This window comes from Oryctolagus cuniculus, chromosome 3 (assembly GCF_051225735.1).
Source record: "Oryctolagus cuniculus isolate XC-2025 breed Fujian yellow rabbit chromosome 3, ASM5122573v1, whole genome shotgun sequence".
In the NCBI taxonomy this organism is placed as follows: domain Eukaryota; kingdom Metazoa; phylum Chordata; class Mammalia; order Lagomorpha; family Leporidae; genus Oryctolagus; species Oryctolagus cuniculus.
Window position 1 is genome coordinate 2,932,122 of NC_142869.1, and position 19,281 is coordinate 2,951,402.

Below are 19,281 nucleotides of genomic sequence, written 5' to 3' on the forward strand. Positions count from 1 at the left end.
AGCCAGGGCCTCCCGCTGTCTTGTGTGGAATAGCCCATTCACAGCTTTTGTTTGCTGATTTTGTACGGAACAGGTCCACCGTGCATCTGCAAAATAAATGCTATAATAAGATACTGCTTTACCTACTGAACCAACAGGCTTCCAGGGAGGTTTCCCTTAGAAAAAAAGAGTGACGGTAACTTACCAGTAAGCATTTTTGGGGGACAGCGTTGCATGAAATTTGGAGTGGGGCATTCTAGAGTCTTACCGGGGAGCGTCCTTACTGCCTCCTGCGTGGAGCTGGCGTCTGCTTGGTGGCCCTTTGCCAGCCATGAGTCCTGGCATTGCATACACGAGAAGCTGGCATCATTGCCTTGGCAGGGGTTGGGCAATGCCAGTGGAGTTGGCCCAAATCCCTGCAGGTGGCTCTCCAACGGGACCCGGGGCGTAGGGACGACGGTCGGTGGGAAGCTCCGGCCGGGGCAGCGTCTCTACTCAGTCTGGACACTGGAACTGTGTCCTGGTGACGTCGTTAGAAAAGCACCTGTGAACACCCCCCTCCAAGAGACCCTCCCCCGACATTTAAGTCCCAAAGGCCAAGGCAGTGTCTTCCGTTTGACTCCTCCAGGTTTCCAGCTTTTCAGAACTGACCGAAATCCTGCCCTGACCCGATAGGGAGGCCAGGCCGAGCGGAACGTTCCCGGCAGAAACGGACCCAGCCCACTTCCTGGTGTTGCCTAAACACAGAGCTTAGGGAGAACGAGGGGCTGCAGGGCCCAGGACCTGCCCGCCCGGTGCTCTGGGCCGCTCATGCTCATTCCATCTTGGCGCCACTTTGTGGCCCTGGCGGTTGGGGAGATAACAAGCCAAGGTTTACAGCCCTCTGAGTTCTCTGGGCTTGCACACTTCCGGAAGCGCACGGCTTCTGTGCCTTCTGAGCGCCAGGACGGATGGCGGCTGTGGTCGGGGGCCCGGCCTCAGGTCCTTGGTCCTGTGCTGACCAGCTGCACCGTCCTGGGACGGTCACAATGCCTCCCTGGTCTTGTGTTTCTTGGACACTTCTGTCCCAGGAGTTTTGAGTTCTTTGTGACAATGGGCGGCAGGCTGCCCCCATTGCCGATCTCCCGAGCTAGCTGGAGTTTTAAGTGCTCATTGCAAGCATCGTCTTGAAGGTTGGAGACTCACCGGACATCCCTCACCGTCTGGGGGGCACCAGTGGCTGCACTGAGCAGCAGAGGCACGGTGCTGGTCAACCAGACGCTTGGGGCTGGTCTGTCTGTGCCATGGGGAGGCGGAGGTTCTCAAAGTGACCACTCAGGGGAAGACGCTCCACAGTGCTATGGCGGAAGGAATGAGGGAAGGGGGCTTTGCAGTCTGTGTGAGAGGCTCAGATGCACGGCGGCCAAGCAAATAAGAGCAGAGGGGCGGCTCCAGCAGAAGGGGCGGCAGTGGGGGCCCTGTGCTGCCCAGGAGCTGGGCTCCTCCCAGAACTCTCTGAAGCCAGGGGCGGCTGGAGCGCCCGGGGCACACGGCGGTGCCCGGAGCCCGGCTCCCTTGGAACCTGGGAGGATGGAGAGGCAAGGGGCTCATGTTGGAGGTGAGCCCAAGGCCTGGGCGGGCTGAGCAGAGGCCCGAGAGAGAGCTGTGTGGCTGAGACGAGGCCCCGTGTCACAGGCCTGAGCAATGGCAGGGGTACAGCTAGGGGAAGGGCGGCCGAGCCCTGGGCAGCAGTCTGAGGGGGAGCATCCGTGACGTAGACGTGCGGGAGTGTGGGGCGACAGGTGGCGAGACAGGGGGCCACGTGCCGAGAGGCCCAGTGGAGCGATGACACCCATGTCCCCTGCATGGGCCACGTGGGAGAACCGGTGACCTTGGAGTGGCAATGTCCTTAGGCCAGTCTTGTAGGGGCGAAGGGTGGCAGGCAGGAGGAGGTGGGCTGGGGAGAAGCGAGGGAGCGGCTGTGTCCTGGGCGACGCCTGGGGGGCCTTGCAGGGCAGTGGCAGAGAGCAGAGGTGGACAGGGTCACCATGGAGAGCAGGAAGCAAACTTCCAGGAGCTGCAGGGCAGGAAGGCGGCTGGCAGACCGCCCACGTGTGGATGGGTGCAGGCATCCCGTGTGTGGGTTTCCCAGGAATGCCCCCTTGCCTGGGAGACACGTGGAGCAGAGAGAGAGCCGGCACGCAGGGGCTGGTGGGGACAAGGGAAGCCAGGACATTCCAGTGAGAGAGCCCCGGAGGTGGTCACAGAGCGAGGGGCGTGAGCCACAAAGGGGCGGACTGAGGGCGAGGAAGGCATGAAGGCCATGGCTGGGGGAGGGAGGAGGCTGGCTACAGGGGCACTAAGCCCTGTGGAACCCCCGAGGCCAGGCGAGCCCTCAGAGGCAGGTGCTGGAGGTGAGGAGGCAGCTGTCAGGCCCGAGTGCTGGAGCGTGGCAGACAGGTGGGCGGGAAGACAGACCCGAGGGAGGGGACGCAGCTCGCACATGCGAGGGGCGCGGTAGTGTGGAAGAGGGTCGCCCGTGCCCCCTCCTGGCCTGCTGGGATGCAGGGCAGAGGCTGAAGACAGCTGAGCCTTGTGGCCGGCCCTTCCAGCTCACTTTGCAGGGGTGTGACAGACGCGGGGGTTCCCGGGGCTTGGCCCACAGTGGGCAGAAGGAATGCCAATGCCTCCTACCCGTGGCTCCCAGGAGAGCCGCTCTGAGATTCCCAAAGTTTCATAACCGGGGCGGAGGACATCCACGCATCAGGCCTTTACCACCGTAGGGGACGCCAGAGCTCTGCAGAGCGGCGGCCAGGTGACGCTCACGCGGCACACGCGTGCGTCCCAGTCCTCCCTGAGCGGCTCCATACTTCTCATGCTTCCTGCTTCCGGCTAACACAGTGCTGGCTGTGTCACCTGCAGGAACTCCCAGGCCTTCGACACACATCAACCCGAGTGACCTCTTACCCCATGCGAGGGGGCCTGGGAGACCCTGAGGTTTCCTGGTTCACCAGATATGGACGTGGGTCCTTCCCACCGCCCACTGGCGGTGATGCAACAGAGCCCTGTTAAATGTGGCACGGGGAGAGTGAGACGGTTCCCTCTACGCCCTGCTGCTGTCCCACCGCTGATCCTCACGAAGAATAAATGACCATCTGGGGCTGAAGGCTTCCCGGTCATTCCAGGAATGTCTGTCTGTCTGTCTGCCCTTGGTGGCAGTACATGGTGTTTGATATCTGGAATAGATATTACACACATACACGCATGCGTGTATCATCTCAAATGGTACGAAGTTTGAAAAGTCCAGTGGACGTCAACACATACAGGTTTACATTAAAGACATTTATTTATTTACTTTTTAAAAAATGTATTTATGCATTTGAGAGACACAGTTACAGAGAGACAGGGAGAGACAGAGAGAGAAAGATCTTCTATCTGTTGGTTCACGCCTTAGATGGCTGCAATGGACAGAGTAAGCCAAAGCCAGGAGCCAGGAGCCTCCTCTGGGTCTCCCATGTGGGTATAGGTCCAAGCACTTGGGCCATCTTCTGCTGCTTTCCCAGTCTGTCACCAGGGAGCTGGATTGGAAGTGGAGCTGCAGGGACATGAGCTGGTACCCATATGGGATGCCAGTGTTACAAGTGGTGGCTTTACCCACTGCAACACAACGTGGTCCCCAGCGAAGATATTTTTTTTCTCCAAGCCCTTTAATATTCACTTAAACAGCTTAGGCACAAGCAATAATAAACTGCAATTTTTACATCACAAGAGAATTTTGTATGGTATCTGCATGATATACCGATTTCCCCATCATCTCTTCTACAATAACATTTTATTAATTCTCTGGTCTACAGGTTGATTCAGTAAAGTCAGAATGGCAGGCAGGAAGGTGGTAAAAATATCAACCATACTGAGGGGTACAAGGAACAAACATTTACTGGCTGCCTACTGCCCACAGTATGTTTTATACAATTAAATGTGAAGTTCCAGTTATCTGTCAATAGAATAGCATCACTACCACCATTCTATGCCTGTTTTAACTGCTGTCACTGGAAGTACAAATTGTGAGATCAAACAATACATTTTTGCCCAAAGCAGCATGTCAACATGCACTAATGGATACTTGCCATTTCTAAGATCTTACAAAAGTGTGCTACATTAGCACACAGAATCACAAAAGCTGTTATTACTCCACTTAAATCTAGGGTTTTCATCCTGGGCACCATTTGGCCAGCATCATGACTCCCTGGTTCCATCACTGGGCAAAACTGACCCAGCAAAGATATTTTAAACCCAAACCGAAGGGGTAGCTGAGAGACACAGCAGGTTCTAAACCAAAGGAAAAAGAAAGAGAAAGCAAAGGAAGGAAGGAGAGCCCAGATGGATGTCGGTGACAATGACCATGCCAGACCCTGCGTCACAAAGCCCCTGCCTTCGGCTCCCTGGCGACAGAGACAGGCACTCCAGCAGACACACACCTCCCAGGGTCCGCCGTGCCTTTGTGTCTTGGGGACTCCCAGGCTCCTGGGTCAGGGGCTGTGGTCTCATTGGGTTCTCTGCCTGTGACACAGCGGCTAAGTGGACGTCCTCGCTCTCTGGGCGGGGCTGGGTGGGGGTCATGTGGAGGCGAGTTTTGCTCTCTGGTTTGTGTTTGATCGCTGTGTTCCTATGTCATTTAGGACCTTTGGAGCACAGGTCTCTGGGGTGGAAACCTTGGGCTACTTTCTGGCTTCAGTGTTGATTTCGTTTTTCCAAGTTTTCTGGTGCTAAGCATTTTTTGCAGTGGGGAGGGGGCTGAGAAATGACGACAGGGAATTCAGAACTGAACACAGCAGGGAGGTTGTGCTCATTTGGCTTCTGCACTTAGCGCTGTGCTTTTTGAAAGTCAAGTTTGGGAAGCGAAGGGTTTTCTGCGCAGCTGACCCACCACAAATAATTTCTTTAATTACCCAAGTGCTGGTTTCATTCTGGCCAAACTGTATGTCTGTGGCAAGACAGAACTTACTAGCTTCTTATTGACAGCGTGCTAACACAGGTGGCTACTAAAACCATAGTTGCTTTTGTGCAGCCATTTTGTAGAATGTGGCTAAGAGTGGGCAGGGTGGGAGGAGAGCCAACCTGCCTTCTTAGAGGGAGGACTGTGCCTGGGGCTCGCATGGACCTTGCGCCAAGTCCCTGGGGCATCGCCCAGTGCAAATGGGAGTGCCCTTTAAGTGGGGTTAGCGTTGCAGAAAGTCGTCGCTGGGTGCAAGAGCATCCTACTCACCCTGTGCTGTTGCTACCTACAGTCATTGAAGTCAACAAGAGAGACATAGTCTTCCTGGTGGACGGCTCCTCCAAACTGGGACCGGCCAACTTCAACGCCATCCGAGACTTCATCATCAAAGTCCTGCAGAGGCTGGAAATCGGGCAGGACCTGATCCAGGTGGCAGTGGCCCAGTACGCGGACACGGTCAGGCCCGAGTTCTATTTCAATACCTACCCCACCAAGAGGGAGGTCATAACCGCCGTGCGGAGAATGAAGCCCCTGGACGGGGCGGCCCTGAACACGGGCTCCGCCCTGGACTTCGTTCGCAACAACCTGTTCACGAGCTCCGCCGGCTACCGGGCCGCCGAGGGCGTGCCCAGGCTCTTGGTGCTGGTCACGGGCGGTAAGTCCATGGATGACGTCAGCCAGCCGGCCCAGGAGCTGAAGAGGAGCAGCATCCTGGCCTTCGCCATCGGGAACAACGTGGCCGACCAGGCGGAGCTGGAGGAGATCGCGTTCGACCCCACCCTGGTGTTCACCGCCGCCGAGTTCCGGGCGGCCCCGTTGCAGGCCATGCTGGGCAGCGTGCTGGCGCCCCTGAGGACACTCTCTGGAACCACGGAAGGTATGGTGGCCACGGCTCCAGACACCCCGAGGGCGCTCTGCGGGCAGGGTCTTTGAGAGCGAGACACAGTGGAGCTTCGTGCTTAGCTGATTTGTCTAAGTGGTCAGGGAGGGAACGACTCCTTCCAGGCTTCCCTTCACCTGGCTGGAGTTGTGGGGTTGACAACGTCACGCAGCAGGACTCGTGTGGCCCAAGCTGGGGGGCCCAGGGCCACCTCTCTCGGAGGCTCTGGCCGAGGAGGTTGATTCTCATCGCCGTGCCCAGCTGGGTCCCGGTTGTTTTGTGTTTCTGCCGGTGACCCGGGCCACCCTCCTCCACCTCACCGCCAGGGAGGAGCCTGGCTCCGCCCCTTTCTGGACTGATGTCGGGTCAGTAGTGTCAGGAGCTCCTAACTGCCTCTCCCCTCTCCACTCCTTACGAGGAGAGCACGAGTGGTGGTGTGAGGCCCAGATCCCTCGTTTAGCAGGGTTGTCCAGGGAACGTTTCCAGGACAGAACCAAGGCTTCGAGCTCACGCAGTGGATAAACACGATGCGCCGTTCCTCACGGAGGGAAGATGATTATCACGGACTCCGACTTCGCACCTCCCTGGCCCCCGCACTGTGGGACCGCTCTGCCCACACGCATGCTCTCTCACACCCCCGCTCTCCTGAGAACCCCCTCTCTCTCCCTCTCTCTCCCTCTCTCTCCCTCTCTCTCCCTCTCTCTCTCTCTTTTCTGAAAAACCTTCTTAAAACGCCTAGTCCGTAGCCCGGGTGGGGCTGGGATAACATTAGCTGTTAGGTCCACAGTGAGGCATCAGGGAAGAAACGGGACACAAAGCTTTGAAAGCAGAAGCTGGACGTGTTGGGGGACTGCTGGTGTGAGACTGACGCTTGCTCCTGTTCCTGGATAGGAGCTTGGCCAGGGAGAGCAAACAGTCTCTCTGCCTTTTTCTGTCACCCACGATGTGGTCATCTCACCACCGGCTGATTCCCCGGACACTGGCTGTATTGTTGCCTGGCAACGCAATGGCTCCCAGTAGGAGAGATCAGCAGAGAATGACCCACGGGACACCCAGGGACCCTCAGATTGACAGCTGCAGGTTAATGTGGGCTAACTGCTCCTAGGCCGTCGGCAGAGGGCTCCTGGGTGAGTGTAGACGGGTGAGCCCCAACCTGGCTGGCTGGACTCTGAGTGATGCCGACAGGCACAGCCCTATACAGGGTCCCCTCCAGGGCAGGAGGCTCTGAGCACAGGATCCCGTGGGCTTGGCGGGCTGCGGACGCCCTCACTTTGCTGCCATTTCTCTCTGAGCCAGCTCGGTTCTGCACACTTGCCACAGGTTCACCTCACAAGCACCGGCCACCACTCGAGGACCGCAGCAGCCGCCTGTTGTGTGTCTGACGCACTCTGCCACGCTGGCTGCCTCTCTCTGTCCTGAGTGTCGGCATGTGTGCAGGGGGCTGTGCACACATGAGGAGCGTCCTGGGGGCGCGTGCGTGCACCTCTCTCTGTCCTGAGTGTCGGCATGTGTGCACAGGGGCTGTGCACACATGAGGAGCGCCCCGGGGGCGCGTGCGTGCACCTCTCTCTGTCCTGAGTGTCGGCATGTGTGCAGGGGGCTGTGCACACATGAGGAGCGCCCCAGGGGTGCGTGCGTGCACCTCTCTCTGTCCTGAGTGTCGGCATGCGTGCACGGGGGCTGTGCACACATGAGGAGCGTCCCAGGGGCGCGTGCGTGCACCTCTCTCTGTCCTGAGTGTCGGCATGCGTGCACGGGGGCTGTGCACACATGAGGAGCGTCCCAGGGGCGCGTGCGTGCACCTCTCTCTGTCCTGAGTGTCGGCATGCGTGCACAGGGGCTGTGCACACATGAGGAGCGCCCCGGGGGCGCGTGTGTGCACCTCTCTCTGTCCTGAGTGTCGGCATGCGTGCACGGGGGCTGTGCACACATGAAGAGCGTCCCGGGGGTGCGTGCGTGCACCTCTCTCTGTCCTGAGTGTCGGCATGTGTGCACAGGGGCTGTGCACACATGAAGAGCGTCCCGGGGCGTGTGCGTCTCACCTTGTTTTCTGTGCTTCACTGCAGTTCACGCAAACAAAAGGGATATCATGTTCCTTCTGGACGGCTCGGTCAACGTCGGACAGACCAATTTCCCTTACGTGCGGGACTTTGTCGTGAGCCTAGTTAACAGCCTCGATGTCGGAAGCGACAACATCCGTGTGGGTTTAGTGCAATTCAGCGACTCTCCGGTCACGGAGTTCTCGCTTGACACGTACCAGACCAAGCCCGAGCTGCTGGCTCACCTGCGGCAGCTGCAGCTCCAGGGCGGGTCGGGCCTCAACACGGGCTCGGCCCTGAGCTATGTCCATGCCAACCACTTCTCCGAAGCCGGCGGCAGCAGGATCCGGGAACACGTGCCGCAGCTCCTGCTCCTGCTCACGGCCGGGCCGGCTCAGGACTCCTACCTGCCAGCTGCCAATGCCCTGGCCCGCGCGGGCATCCTGACCTTTTGTGTGGGGGCCAACCGGGCCAATAAGGCTGAGCTTGAGCAGATTGCTTTTAACCCCAGCCTGGTGTATCTCATGGACGATTTCAGCTCCCTGCCAGCTTTGCCGCAGCAGCTGATTCAGCCCCTAACCACTTATGTTAGCGGAGGCGTGCAGGAGGTTCCGCTCGCCCAGCCAGGTAACGGCCCACCCACCGGCCCGGGACGCCTCTTTCGCGGGTTCGCGGCCAGCCCGAGCTCAGGAGCGCTGTGAGCCGTGGGGAGACAGTGGGCTCACTTCGGGCGGTGCGTTTGGAATGGGGGCTTGAGACACTGTACCAGCAAATTTAGGTTCTTGGTTCGAAGGTGTCTGTGAACAACAGTCTAGAAGTCCAGCGCACGCTCCATCCAGACTCCTCTCACCTGCTCTTCCTAATGAGGTCCTGGAGTGGAGGAAATCAGATGGGGACCAAGGGACAGGGGGCGACGCTCGAGGGGCCATGGGCTGTCAGAAAACTGTGCTTATTGTCTTTATTACGTTCAAGCTTTTATTATTGAGTTTCATGGCATTTGAGAGACAGAGAGAGCAAGAGAGTGAGCTGCCATTTGCTGGTTCACTCTCCAAAGGCCTGTGGCAGCCAGGGCCAGGCCGAGTGAAAGCCAGGGGCCCTCCATCCAGCTCTCCCACACGGGTGCAGAAGCCCAAGCACTTGACCTTCACCTGCTGCCTCCCAGGGTCTGCATCGGCAGGAAGCTCGAGTTGGGAGCAGCACAGGGGCTCGGTCCCGGGCACCTGAGTGTGGTGTGGGCAGTTTACTACATTTTTATGTTCAAAATCAGCTGGATCTTGAAAATCATTTGTGAGTCTTGGTGCAATGGTAGAATGGCTTCCAGATGACAGCTGGATAATTCTTATTTCAAAATTTTTTTAAAGATTTATTATTTATTTGTGAGGCAGAGGCAGAAAGAGAGAGAGAGAGAGAGAGGCCTTCATTATGCTGGTTCACTCCCCAAATGGTCGCAGTGGCCAGAGCTGGGCCAATCTGACGCCAGGAGCCTGGAAATTATTCCAGGTCTCCCACGTGGGTGCAGGGGCCCATAGGTTTGGGCCATCTTCTACTGACTTCCCAGGCCACAGCAGAGACCTGGATGGAAAGTGGAGCATCCGGGACTCGAACCGGTGCCCATATGGGATGCCGGCACTGCAGGAGGTGGCGTTACCTGCTACGCCAAAGCGCCGGCCCCTTATTTCAAATCCTTACGGCGATGACATTTGGATGCGTTTGATCTGCCAGCTTGCTGACGTCACACAGACGATGGCAAGACCGAATAAACGGAAACGCAGTTGTAATGGTTCTGGAACCGTTTGAACTGTGCATCCATGCTTGCTGGGGCTGGATTACTATGGGCTGGAAAGCTCAGGCAGAGCCACGGTGGGCACGCTTTTGAGCCTCAACTTGAATGAAAAGACACCCACTTAGAGCAGACGAGTAGCGACTCGGAGGGCTGACCTCCTCAGCCTGTCTGTCTGGAACATGGGCCAATGTTTGAAGCCAAAGTTCCTTAAAGACCACATTTTAACTCATTTTGCTTACGGCACCTGGAAAGTGCTGTCTGTTCCCCAGGGCTGATGCCACGCAGTGTGGGGACAGCCCCAGTGGGGCTCTGTCCTGGAAGCGTGACGCTGGACTCGGTAGACTGACCGGTGCTACTGTTGTTTCACACGTATGCCTGGCTTTGCAGAAGAAGGGTGTTCTCATGACGCGTGTGTGGGGTTTTCCGTCTTGCTGGTACAGTGGTCGTCAGATGCATGGTCGCGTGCTGGCGGTGCCGGGCTGACGGCAGCGTGGCGCCCGTCGGCCCTCTTTCCTCACCGCGTCCCGATCCGCTTTCTTTGCAGAGAGCAAGCGAGACATCCTGTTCCTCTTGGACGGCTCCGCCAATCTCGTGGGCCAGTTCCCTGCCGTCCGCGACTTCCTGTACAGGATCATTGAGGAGCTGGACGTGCAGCCGGAGGGGACGCGGGTGGCCGTGGCTCAGTACAGCGATGACGTCAGGGTGGAGTCGCGTTTCGACGAGCACCAGAACAAGCCGGACATCCTGAGCCTGGTGAAGAGGATGAAGATCAAGACGGGCAAAGCCCTGAACCTGGGCTACGCGCTGGACTACGCGCAGAGGTATGTGTTCGTGAAGTCGGCGGGCAGCCGCGTCGAGGACGGCGTGCTGCAGTTCCTGGTGCTGCTGGTGGCCGGCCGGTCCTCCGACCGCGTGGACGGCCCGGCGGACAACCTGAAGAGGAGCAGCGTCGTGCCCTTCATCCTGCAAGCCAAGAACGCAGACCCCAGCGAGCTGGAGAAGATCGTGCCCTCCCCTGCGTTCATCCTGGTCGCCGAGTCGCTGCCCAAGATCGGGGACCTGCAGCCTCAGATTGTGAACCTCCTCAAATCCGTGCAGAACGGGGCCCCAGCGCCAGGTACGGGCAGACGCGCCCCAGCGGGCGCTGAGCACAGGCCGCGGGCGTCAGCTCCTCCACAGACGCCTGGCTGAGCTGCAGGGAGGGCGGGACATGGATAGGGGAGCAAACCTCTGCAGGGCGCTGCAGTATGGGTTCTGTTTCTGCTCTTTCTGACCGCGCTCTAGGGCGAACCAGGATTATTTTTAGGTCGGTAGACTATTTCGTAGTAAGATGCATTAGAAAGATTTAGATATCAGTAGTTGAAAACCTTTTTTTTTTTTTTTAAGAAACCCAGTGTTTTTACCATATGCATAATGAAAGCCACAGAACGTGGTCCCAGCAGAGCTAAGAGTCCCCACCGTCCCCTCCCTTTGGTGCCCTTACGTTAGGTGGGTGTCGCTGTGCCATCATTCCTTCCCTGGGCCCATCAAGAATCACAGGCACTAGGGGAGGTGGACAAACTCCGTCATACACACCGCCGAAATTCCCAGCTGCTAATCTGCTTCTCCACTCGGCGCTCGGTGACAAAATGCAGCGGGAAGAGTAATTTCACTTCCCCAGTGGGGCCTCTGGGGCCTCCACACTGGCCGCCAGCCCGGTCACTGTGGGCCTTGGGTGGAGCTCCGGCATCTGGGTCGTGTGTCTGTTTCCCCATTGGTCCGCTTGAGGCTGGAGCAGAGCGCTGGAAACCTCCCGTCTCTGACGCCAGCCCCGCCGACCCAGAGCTCTCCCCGACATCCGGGTTTTCTTTAGTATATTGCTTAAAGGCAGAGTGAGAGAGAAAGCAGAGAGGAGAGAGAGAGAGAGGTGGGGGTGGGTGGGGAGAGATGTTCCCTTTGCTGGTTTGTTCTGATGAGCACAGCAGCCAGGGCTGGGCCAGGCTGAAGCCAGGAGCCAGGAGCTCCGTCTGGGCCTCCCTCATGGGTGCAGGGGCCCAAGCACTGGGCAGCACCTCCCAGGGGCATTGGCAGGGAGCTGGAGTCGGGAGTGGAGCTGGGGCTTGAACTCAGGTGCTCTGCAGTGGGGTGTGGGGTCCCAGGTGGGGTCCCAGCTGAAGGTCCCACAACACTGCCTCCTGCGCACACGGGGCAGTTACTGCTGTGTGCGTTTCCAGCTCACGGAAGTGCCTGCCTCAGTGGGCTCCTGGCCCATTCCTGCATCCTCGGAGCTGAGTATTCTCTCTCTCTCTCTCTCTCTCTCTCTCTCTGACACTTGGTGACATTGGGCAATCCAGAATGATGTCCTCATTCCCTGAGTCCTTTACCTAATCACACCTGAGAGCCCTGTGCACGGGTTCCGAGATTTGGCCTTGGACTTCCTGGGGGAGCCCCCCACGTGGGTGGGAAGTCGCCCGCTGTGTGCTGTGGGCTCACCGGGCTGTCTCCTCCCAGTCTCAGGTGAGAAGGACGTGGTGTTCCTGATCGACGGCTCCGAGGGCGTCCGCAGCGGCTTCCCTCTGCTGAAGGAGTTTGTGCAGAGAGTGGTGGAGAGCCTGGACGTGGGCCCGGACCGCGTCCGCGTGGCCCTGGTGCAGTACAGCGACCGCACCAGGCCCGAGTTCTACCTCAACTCCTACATGGACCGGCAGGGCGTCCTCGGCGCCATCGGCAGACTGGCCCCGCTGGGCGGGCCGACCCCCAACACGGGGGCCGCCCTGGACTTCGTCCTGAGGAATATCCTGGTCAGCTCGGCGGGCAGCAGGATGGCAGAGGGCGTCCCGCAGCTGCTCATCGTGCTGACAGCCGACAGGTCTGGGGACGACGTGCGGGGCCCCTCGGTGGTGCTGAAGAGGGGCGGGGCTGTGCCCATCGGCATTGGCATCGGCAACGCCGACATCTCAGAGATGCAGACCATCTCTTTCATCCCCGACTTCGCCGTGGCCATCCCCACCTTCCGGGAGCTGGGGACGGTGCAGCAGGTCATCTCGGAGCGGGTGACCCAGCTCAATCGGGAGGAGCTCAGCAGGCTGCAGCCGATCTTCCTGCCTCCCCCGAGCCCGGGTAAGGAGGGGCTTTGTGGCAGGGTCCTTGTGCGGGCTGTGGGCTACCCCGAGTTTTCAGGCTCACTTCCTCTGCTATGGAGAGGGGAAAATGGAGACATGTGAGAGATGAGGAGCCAGGTGCCTTTTGGCCTTCGTGGCCAGAAATGGCCTTGGTTTGAGCAAAGAATGGCCACGTTGAAGTCTCTAAGAGGGTCGGATGCTTAGCTTGGGGTCCAGACCCCCTGATTCCGCACAGCGGCTTCTGTGTGGACATCCAAAGGGAGGGTCCGGCCCCTCGGGTCCACGCCCACTCCACGCCAGTCTGAGCAGCCCCCCTGGGGTAAGCCAGCAGCCAGGTCTGGTCAGAAGGGAGCTGACTGCAGGCACGTGGTCAGCAGAGGCAGCCTCTGAAATACCGGAGTCTCCAGGGCCGGCCTGGCGTGGTCACGTTCCGACGTTCCCAGTGCTCAGCAGGGTCTCCCGGCCAGGGAGGCCCCCGGGTCTCAGGCCGTAGCTGCTTCCTCCCCTGCCCCTCTGTGGCTCCTACAATGAGCCAGGAAGTGTGGGGACTCCTGCTTCTGAGTGGGAAGGAGGCAATGTGGCTGCCACCGCTCTATGAACGCCGTCGGTGCGGGAAGGGGCAGTCAGTGCTGGGGAGGTCCACGTCCTTTATGTCCTTTCTCTTTAGTGGCTTGAAGGGGGAGGGGGTGAGGGACCAGGGGGTGGAGGTGAAAGAAAAAATTGGGTGCAGGGGGCAGTATCCTCTAGGTAGTGATGGGAGGGTCTGGCTCACTGGGTGCAATTGAGAGGGGTCAGTTTCTCCTCGCTGGTGCCCAGGACAGAGCAGCACACCCAATGTGGCTTCCATAGAATGTTCTAGAAGGTTCACGATCGGATGAATTTGGGAATCAGTGGGGTAGGCAGGATGAGAGAGGATTTGCTTCCTCCATGATAGAAGTGCCCTGGGGTCTTCAGCTCAGCTCCCTCCAACAGGGTGGCAGGAGGGGCCGCCAGGGAGGTGTGCGGCTCCTCCAATAGCAGCGTGGCTCCCGGTGCCCCCCTCCCGCCCTGCAGAGGCCCGACCTTCTGCCCTTGGCCTCTCCTGCTTCCCACCCTACGCTGCCCCTTCCTCCACCGAGCTCCGTCCCACTGGAAGGACGGCAGAGAACTTGACGCTCCGCTCCCTCTGCAGCAAGGGGGTCCTGTCTCAGTCTACCTGCTGCTGGGGTGCCTGTCTCTGCCTCCCAGGCCCCCCCCACTCCTATGCCCCACTCAGCGGCATGCCCCCCCGCCCCGTGGCATCCTGTTGGTCCCTCTCATCTGCTCAGTGGCGCCCTCTGCAGCTCTCTCCCGGCAGCATCCTCTACTGCCCACTCTGGAGGATCCCGTTCACCATGGCAATGCCTGGCTTTCTCTGTGGGCGCCCACTTCCCCTCCACGGGTACCCAGGTCCTTTCAAAGTCTTACCCAGACTCCTCCTCTGCTCTCTGAGTCACCCCGATCTGTCTTTCCTTCTTGCTGCTCCGCAGAGTGCTCTAGTCCAGCTCCCACCGTGAGGCCAAGCCCAGGGACCCGTCTCAGGCGCCATCTTGGCATCTGCCTGGGTGGGGTTCCCGCCGTCGTCCTGAGACACGGTCCGCTGTGCTCACCCTCGGCTGGATTCCCTCCTCCCTCTCACCATTCGTGGCTCAGTCCTCGGCCCGTGCTCTGTCTCTGGTGGTTGGCATTAGGCTCCCTTGCTGGGGGCGGTGAGGGCGTGGCTCACGCCAACGTAGGTGAAGCCTGGTGGTCCTGTGTGGTTCACAGGTGCGGGCAGCAAGAGGGACGTGGTCTTTCTCATCGACGGGTCGCAGAACGCCGGCCCCGAGTTTCAGTACATCCGCACCCTCATCGAGAGGCTGGTGGAGTACCTGGACGTGGGCTTTGACACCACCCGCGTGGCCGTCATCCAGTTCAGCGAGGACCCCAAGGTGGAGTTTCTGCTGAATGCCCACTCCAGCAAGGACGAGGTGCAGAGCGCCGTGCGGCGGCTGCGGCCCAAGGGCGGGCGGCAGCTCAACGTCGGCGGGGCCCTGGAGTACGTGTCCAGGAACATCTTCAAGAGGCCGCTGGGCAGCCGGATCGAGGAGGGCGTGCCGCAGTTCCTGGTGCTCGTCTCGTCGGGGAAGCCGGACGACGAGGTGGACGACTCCGCGGCCGAGCTCAAGCAGTTCGGCGTGGCCCCGTTCGTCGTGGCCAGGAGCCCCGAGCGTGAGGAGCTGCTCAAGATCTCGCTGAGCCCCGAGTACGTGTTCTCCGTGAGCACCTTCCGGGAGCTGCCCAGCCTGGAGCAGAAGCTGCTGACGCCCATCACGACCCTGACCGCCGAGCAGATCCAGCGGATTCTGTCCGCCACCAGCTACCCGCCCCCAGGTACGACTGCCAGCCTGGGGCTTGCTTTCCCCGGCGATTTTTGATATAGAAATGGCGCTCTCTGCAGCCATGCTATTCATAAGCTAAATGAGAATGAAGGCAGTGTCCCTTGACCGATGCCCATCCCCCCCAGGTCCACTGAGACCCCCGAGTTGGGTCCATGGCTCTGGAAAGTGCCCGAGGGGTGTTGGTGGACTCTGCTAGGGTTTGAGCTGTGCCAGAGGAATTTGGGGAGATGTGCACACTGTCAAGTAGAAGTAGTTCTGAGAGGAGACGGAGAGACAGGGAGGGGGGATCTTCCATCCACTGGTTCACTCCACAAACGGTCTCGACGGCCAGGGCTGGGCCAGGCTGAGGCCAGGAGCCAGGAACTCCATGGTGTCTCCTGTGTGGGAGGCAGTGGTCCAAGCCCTCGGCCACCTTCCACCGCCTCCCAGTCTGCATTAGCAGGGAGCTGGAGTGGAAGTGGAGTGGCTGGGATGCACCCTCACTCTCTGGTGTCACAAGTGGCTTACCTCGCAATGCCACACCACCAGCCCCTGGAACTGGCCCCTTGTAACGCTTACCTACCCTGTGTGGGTAGGTGGGGTGCGTGGGTCATTTTGGGTTCGTGGTGTGCTCTCCTTTTGTCTGTGGCGGGATGTCACTCTGGAGTGGCTGGCTTCGGTCTTGCTCCAGCGCGGTCACGGCGTGGCCTTGTCTGATGCTGACGTTCTGTGAAGTCCTCTGTGCCCAGCAGAGACCCCAGGGCTGTGAGGGGTGGGGCCGGCCCCCCAGGGTCAGAGGTTGCCCCGTCTGTCTCAGAGGGAGTGGCTCGGGGATGTGGCCCGCTCAGCTGTCAGAGTCCACGCAGGAGAGGCAGGTGGAGACGCGTGGAGTGGCAGCAGAGCAGCTAGCGTCCTCCCAGAGAGAAGTGAGTCCTCTTCCCAGAATTCTGAGTCACTTCAGCAGTCGTCTATCCCTTACCCAAGATGCCTGGGGCCAGAAGGACCACAGACTTTTGATGTAATATTTTCACAAACATAATGAGAGATCTTGGGGAGGGGACTGAATTTAAACATGAGGTTCTTTCGTGTTTCATTCCTCATCTACCGAAGATCATCTTATATTTGTGCAGGAAACAGGTGTTTTTTTTGTTTTTTTGACAGGCAGAGTTAGTGAGAGAGAGAGACAGAGAGAAAGGTCTTCCTTCCGTTGGTTCACCCCTCAAATGGCCGCTACCCGGCATGCTGTGCCGATCAGAAGCCAGGAGCCAGGTGCTTCTCCTGGTCTCCCATGGGGTGCAGGGCCCAAGCACTTGGGCCATCCTCCACTGCCTTCCCGGGCCACAGCAGAGAGCTGGCCTGGATGAGGGGCAACCGGGACAGAATCCGGTGCCCCAACCGGGACTAGAACCCGGTGTGCCGGCGCTGCAGGTGGAGGATTAGCCTATTGAGCCGCGGCGCCGGCCAAGAAAAAAAGTTCTGTGGAGTGGAATTTTTCCAGTGTGCCATCAGATGAGCACCACAAAGCTTCAGATGTTGGAGCATTTTGGGTTTCAGATCGTCCAGGCAGGGATGTGGTCAAAATGAAATGCACCTGCTGTGTACGAGCTAGGGACGCGGGAGCAGGAAGAAGCAAGGGGAGGCCCGGGGAGCGGGCGTGTGGCTCCGCACAGTGTCGTCCATCGCACCGTGCATGCTGTGTGCCCGCTGTGCTGGGGGTGGCAGCCCTGCAGGCTGGGCGCCGCTGCGGCTCTGTTGCGGTGGAATCGGGAATGTTGGCGCCGTCACTGGGTGAGGATTTCTGGCCTCCGCTGTCTCTCTTCTTGTCCAACAAAGATGTCCCCGCTGATTGCCCTCTCGTCTGGGTTATGGTAGAATCCAACCTGAGCGCTCAGGGTGCTCCCATTCCTTAAGTTGGTGGTAACTGGACAGCAAAGCCAAAACAAAAATGGCATCAGCTGGAAAGGCAAAGTTTGGGCGTGCTGAACACGTTCCAAGGAGCCAGAAAATGTGTCCGTGATAAAAATGGCTGAATTTTTCACAACTAATTTATTTCTTTCTTTTTAAAGATTTTTTTTTATTTGAAAGAGTTACAGAGAGAGGTAGAGCCAGAAAGAGAGGTCTTCCATTCCGCTGGTTCACTGCCCAATTGGTTGCAACAGCTGGAGCTGAGCCGATCCAAAGCCAGGAGCCAGGGGCTTCTTCTTGGTCTCCCATGTGGGTGCAGGGGCCCAAGGACCTGGGCCATCTTCCAAAGCTTTCCCAGGCCATAGCAGAGAGCTGGATCAGAAGTGAAGCAGCCGGGACTCAAACCAGTGCCAATATGGGATGCTGGTGCTGCTGGCAGTGGCTTTAACCTGCTGCGCCACAGCGCCGGTCCCCACAATTAGACAAACCACACATGCTTATCAAGAGATAATTTGATACGATTAAGGATATGACCCTGCAGCACAGGGCACAGTTCAGGGACAACAGCCGACGAGGCCGGCGCCGTACTGAACCTGTCTCCTCTTGTCTCTTTTGTCCGAAGCTGTTGAGAGCGACGCGGCCGACATCGTGTTTCTCATCGACAGCTCTGACAGCGTCAGACCCGACGGCCTGGCACACATTCGAGACTTTGTCAGCAGGATCGTGGGCAGACTCCACATCGGCCCCAGTAAAGTGAGGATCGGGGTTGTGCAGTTCAGCAACGAGGTCTTCCCAGAGTTCTACCTGAAGACCTACAAGTCTCAGGGCCCCGTGCTCGAAGCCATCCGGCGCCTGAGGTTCAAGGGGGGGTCTCCGCTGAACACCGGCAAAGCCCTGGAGTTTGTGGCGAGAAATCTCTTTGTGAAGTCAGCTGGGAGCCGGATCGAGGACGGGGTGCCCCAGCACCTGGTGCTGTTCCTTGGGGGAAGGTCCCAGGACGACGTCTCGAGGTTTGCGCAGGTGCTGCGTTCCTCGGGGATCGTGAGCTTGGGCGTGGGAGACCGAAACGTCGACAGGGCGGAGGTACAGAGCATCGCCAACGACCCCAGGCTGGTGTTCACCGTGCGGGAGTTCACCGACCTCCCCAGCATAGAGGATAGCGTCATGAGCTCCTTCGGACCCTCCGGGGCCACCCCTGTGCCGCCGGGCGTGGACGTGCTTCCTCCTTCTCGGCCAGGTACGAGCCGTGTGACCGTGGCGGCAGAGTGGGACACCGGGGTTTGCATAGAATTAGAGGAGTGTTCACATTCGTGGTGATAATTCCTTCTTTCCGGGCTGTCCCTGCAGACGATTAGAAGCAGAGTGGTAGGGAAAGTACCAGCTGAAGCTGCAGAGGGAAGGGTATCCCAGAAAGACAGGTGTACGGTCACGGGTCTCCTGTCACTCCCCGGGAGAGCTGCAGGCCCTAGGCAGGTGCAGGGTCACGGATCTCCTGTCACTCCCCGGGAGAGCTGCGGGCCCTAGGCAGGTGCAGGGTCACGGGTCTCCTGTCACTCCCCGGGAGAGCTGCGGGCCCTAGGCAGGTGCAGGGTCACGGGTCTCCTGTCACTCCCCGGGAGAGCTGTGGGCCCTAGGCAGGTGCAGGGTCACGGGTCTCCTGTCACTCCCCGGGAGAGCTGCGGCCCCTAGGCAGGTGCAGGGTCATGGGTCTCCTGTCACTCCCCGGGAGAGCTGCAGGCCCTAGGCAGGTGCACGGTGGGTCTCTGAAGTCATTCAGCCCACGCCCAGTTGGCCCAGCTTTGAAGTCAGCCGGATCCTGGGGCGATGTGGTCGGGGGCCTCCATAGTTCAGACACAGCTGCTTCCTTGGACTATTGAGGCCTTTGGGAAGCCCCTTCCTGGGGGGGGGGGCAGAGGCTGTCCGCCTACAGCCCATCCCCCAGCTCCTGGTCCTCAGCTCCCGCCTTTGCTTGCCCCTCTGCCCAGTGACTGCCACTGGCACACTCAGAGCAGACGAGGAGCGCTGGCTTTCCAGGGACAGCTGCAGTCCTCTCTCGCGCTCTCACAGCTGCCCCAGGGCTGGCTGTGGCACCTCCCACGCCTCCCACAGGGCTCCGGTTTCCCCTGCTCTCCACGCTGGTCTCAACTGCCTAACTATAATCCGGAAACCACCCTCCCTTGGCACGGCTTTTCAACAGAGAAGCTCTCGGAAAATCCTTCGAAGGCTTTGCGTTTCCAGTGT

The 19,281-nt window shown here is 59.2% G+C and overlaps 1 protein-coding gene across 6 annotated transcripts in view; it reads left to right on the forward strand.

The window, feature by feature from the left end:
• The window catches only part of COL6A3 (collagen type VI alpha 3 chain), an 89,237-nt gene that overhangs the window by 25,945 nt on the left and 44,011 nt on the right, over positions 1 to 19,281 (forward strand). For 4 of the 6 annotated variants that reach the window (XM_089328865.1, XM_089328867.1, XM_089328863.1 and 1 more), the window contains 6 exons: positions 5,247 to 5,831; positions 7,901 to 8,500; positions 10,201 to 10,773; positions 12,147 to 12,755; positions 14,543 to 15,148; positions 17,663 to 18,277. In XM_089328865.1, coding sequence (XP_089184991.1) covers positions 5,247 to 5,831; positions 7,901 to 8,500; positions 10,201 to 10,773; positions 12,147 to 12,755; positions 14,543 to 15,148; positions 17,663 to 18,277 — 3,588 coding nt within the window. The remainder of the gene's footprint in view (positions 1 to 5,246; positions 5,832 to 7,900; positions 8,501 to 10,200; positions 10,774 to 12,146; positions 12,756 to 14,542; positions 15,149 to 17,662; positions 18,278 to 19,281) is intronic. The other 2 variants (XM_089328868.1, XM_089328866.1) reach the window with 1 other exon arrangement.